Source organism: Saccoglossus kowalevskii, chromosome 14, assembly GCF_978046115.1.
Source record: "Saccoglossus kowalevskii chromosome 14, keSacKowa6.1, whole genome shotgun sequence".
In the NCBI taxonomy this organism is placed as follows: Eukaryota; Metazoa; Hemichordata; class Enteropneusta; family Harrimaniidae; genus Saccoglossus; species Saccoglossus kowalevskii.
Genome location: NC_140654.1, coordinates 25,804,300 through 25,808,603, shown reverse-complemented (window position 1 = coordinate 25,808,603; position 4,304 = coordinate 25,804,300). Strand labels below are relative to the sequence as shown.

Genomic DNA, 4,304 nt, shown 5'->3' with positions numbered 1-4,304 from the left:
AATACTTTATAATCACTCTCCCATCTTAAAAAATATATAGTGTTGCATAACCAACACTAATTCTTTGTAACTGTGTTTTTCATTGAAATTCACTCCTCTCTCCAAATTCTAACAACAATTTTGGATTTTCAAACTGATTATATCACACACTTGCAATAACTGATTAATCTGATATGAAGAAGTACAAAGACATTTGCATTGCATATAATGTTACGGCACTATCGATATGTATCTCAAAAACTAGTACATGTCCATAACAACATAGTTAAACACATGATGCATTCTAACTAAATAACTTCATCAACATCTCTTAAAAGTATATGAACGAAAAGAAAATGGATGTAAGAATACTTCACACATTGTTCCCATTGTTCTTTATTGCAGTTAAACATGGAAAATTGAAATACAAAATTGATTTATCTAACTTTGGAATGAAAACTTAAAAATGTAGGTATATCATAGCCAAGAATTTCGAAATCTAACTTATAATAACTGATAATAAGATCAAACAAGTACTTGGATAACGATTTCATTGTGGTTTTGTATTTGTTATGCCCAGTTCGATTGTGGCTCGGAGGAAATTGAAATAAATCCTGAATACCGAGAAATTGAAGCATATATGGACCATCAAATTCAAATGTGTCCAGATGACCAATAAAGTCAACTTCCCAAGCACATATGTGAGTGGTTTCATGTTGTGTTTTTACGAATAACCTTTGCTGTGTTCTAAAAGCAGTAATAATTTGTACGAGTTCTGGAAATGAGATGTTAGGTCTTTGGTCTTCAGGCACGTCCCGACCTGTTATGTTTATTAAGAATGGTACATATGGTACATACAACGATTTAGTTTTACTATTGTAATTTATAGCGTAATAATACCAGGAGATTAGTCTTTTCAAAGGATCACGAAAGAAAACTACTTTTTTATAATCATCAAATTTTGACATATCCTTTTGTGTAACAAACTCTCTGTTTGTTTTTACATAAGGATTTAGACTATCAACCATATGTCTGAATGTACTTGAACCTACTTTTCCAATAACATTAATCATGAATTTATGCTCCCTTGAAATTGCGAATGTGTTAGTAAAACCAACTTTGTATGTAACATTGTACTTTTTACAAGCTTTCTTTGCTGTTTCTTTACGCTCCTGGCTTGCTCGTTTCGGATTATATGATTGCTAAATAAATGAAAAAAAAATATTCGAATGAGTGAGTGAGTAAGTGAGTGTGTGTGTGTGTGTGTGTGTGTGTGTGTGTGGGCGAGTGAGTGGGTGAGTGTGTGTGTGTGAGTGTGTGAGTGAGTGAGTAAGTGAGTGAGTGAATGAGTGTGTGACCGAGTGAGTGAGTGAGTGAGTGAGTGAGAGAGTGAGTGAGTGAGTGTGTTTGAGTGAGTGAGTGAGTGAGTGAGTGAGTGAGTGAGTGAGTGAGTGAGTGAGTGACTGAATGAATGAGTGAGTGAGTGAGTGAGTGAGTGAGTGAGTGAGCGAGCGAGTGAGTGAGTGCGTAAGTGAGTGAGTGAGTGAGTGAGTGAGTGAGTGAGTGAGTGAGTGAATGAATGAATGAATGAATGAATGAATGAGTGAATGAATGAATGAATGATTGAATGAATTAATACGAATTAATTTGATTACTTATTTAATTGATTAATTAATTAACTGGTAGGTTGTTTGGTCGGCATTTGGGTTTGTTAGTTTGTTTGAGATTGATGTGTTGGGTTGGGTTGGTTAGTGTTAGGGTGGACCATATGGGGAGATGTATAATATACTGTCATTCAGTCAGTATTAGTAAGTCAGTAAAAAAATAAATCATTCAACAAATTATAGCGACGTAAATAAAAATTAATTCTTACTCCAACGTCACTAGGCATATATGTCACAGAAAATCTCCATTTCTGAAAATATTTCACTATTTTGTAATCTAGTAATTTTTTCAGGTTTTGAGCAAATACCGATAATGCAAAATTCAGGTTCAAATTTGAGTATATTCGTTAAATATATCATCAGGCAAACAAATACGAGTGATAAAATAATTCCTTTGGATGTTTTCAATTAATTTACTGTTTATATTTCATAACCATAAATACTATACATGTATCACGTAAAATAACCTACCAATTTTCCATTTTTAACTTATACCAACCAACAGTACACACCTTGCAATATAGATTTTTTTCTAGAGGTGATAACGAAATCATTAAATGGTGTTGTTTACAATAGTCAACTACTTACAAATACACTCGTGGAAAATAATAATATTAATAAATGAAATGTTTACCTTTTTTATTAACTCAGATTTATTCCTAACAAAGTTGTTGTACTTATTGTCTTCAAATAAATCTATTTCTCTGTTCCCGTCAAACACTGTAACGAAACAACTGTTTGATAAATATACAATAGTCTATTATCTTATTTAATAAACATATCTATTTTACAGATAACTGTAATTACCCCGCCCCTTAGAAAAGAAAACATAGTGGATACAAATAACATCCACTATTACAGTAGAATCGTATAGTTCGTTAGATGAGAGAATATTATCAAATACTTTGACCAAGTTGTTATTTTTGACCCTAATTCAAAAGATATAACATAGAAAACAACCTCCAATTTTTCGTACATGTACCCGTGAAGGTGTTGATTGATTTGTAAGTAAAGCACATAATCATTCTAGTCATAACTAACAAAAATAAATATTGTACTAGAGCGTTGTCGAGATGGCTGGCTATGTATAACAACAATTTCAGGTGATCTGTGTAATGGTATATTAATCTTTAATGTGCAAAAATAAACAACTGCATAAACTAGTTTATGTATGTATCATTATATTTATAATTTATATTTATTATTTATTACTTCATTTAGAAATGAAAATTTATGTTATATTTAAAAAAAAAATATGCACTGCATGTCATTTTCGCAGTGCTCCGTCAAACACTTGTAATAAATATGTCATCTACAAAACAGTATATTGGAAGTGAATCAATAATTGTTATTAAGTCATATTTGTAATGTTTTGAATTTGGGGCAGAGAGTTACCCAGTGCAGTTATTATTTAATCTTATCACCCCCAAAAAAAACTTACCTTGCAGGTAAAACAGTATGCAGATTGCAAAGCAGAAAATGAGAATTATATGTATTGGTCCTATTATTCTAGTCATTGTACAGTGCAGGAAATATGGTGGTCGGTAACGTGGTGAATGTTTTTACTTTAGCTACCGATCCAAGTAGATAATTATGCCTGTCTCGGACCAACTTATACAGTAGGCAGGTAAATATTAACTCCATTATGCTCATTTAAATTAAATAAATAAACTATGTCTGTCTCACACAAAAAGGTCATAGTGTGGTGTAACACGTGTATTCAAAAAGCTGAAATATATAAATGTCACATAATACTCAGGCCGGTAAATAGCGTTTATGTGAATGTTATTTCAATAAACAACCATTTATTATTGCGCGTTTAACGTTACTATTCACGATATAAAGCTGTTTTTTCGTCTTAATTATCCATTAATTACCCATTGCTAAACTTATATAATGCATTTCATATTAATGGAAATCGAATAACCAACACTGTATTAAAAAAATTGAAAGCATTTTTTCTCAAATCATTTTTAGCATTTATTATTTTGTCTGTTTTAAACATTTATATAGTCTTATTTGTAAATTATTGAAGATGTCTATATTTCACTAAATAATTCTTGATATTTATTAGATTTTGAGTCAATTTTACACCACCAGAATGAATTTCATTCGTACCAAATAACAAATAAAAGTTAACACATTCTTAATACTAAACTGTTCAGATGCAGATAAACATTGATTGTGTATATTATATTCGTATACAACAATTAATCATTTTAACTATCATCTTTGTTTTTAGTCTAAGTTTCGATTGATTTGAAGTTTCCAGAATAACCATCCTAATGAAATACAAAAGAAATGAATATGACGAAATTATATTTTCATCAAATGCGTTTTTATGTCAATTGCTTGCTTAATTCTTTACTGACATTTGTTTTTTTCAACACAGTATCCAACGATGATCCATGGCTAGTAATGGTCATGAAAAAAATGAACTGGCATGCTTATGCAACTCAGTAAGCGATGGGTGGACTTGTGTTAGTCCTAAAATAAAATACCATTCTTCTGTTCTGCACATAATTTTAACAACTATTATACAAAATTATATCTAATCTTGAAGAAGGACTTTATGATTGTGCGATGATTTTTTCACACGGTTAAATTCTTCAACTATTAATTGTATATATATATATAGTATTATACTGCATACCCCCAACC

General features: G+C 30.9%; 1 protein-coding gene across 1 annotated transcript; it reads right to left on the bottom strand.

Annotated features, from left to right (window-relative positions):
- Window positions 1-416: 416 nt before the first annotated feature.
- On the bottom strand, window positions 417-3,223 carry LOC146734628 (carbohydrate sulfotransferase 9-like). Its single transcript, XM_085507568.1, has 3 exons — window positions 3,085-3,223; window positions 2,278-2,363; window positions 417-1,181 (listed from the first exon to the last, which is right to left on the bottom strand). Exons 1-3 carry the CDS (start codon window positions 3,158-3,160, stop codon window positions 417-419), a joined length of 927 nt encoding a protein of 308 aa, XP_085363694.1. The 5' UTR covers window positions 3,161-3,223.
- Window positions 3,224-4,304: the final 1,081 nt, after the last annotated feature.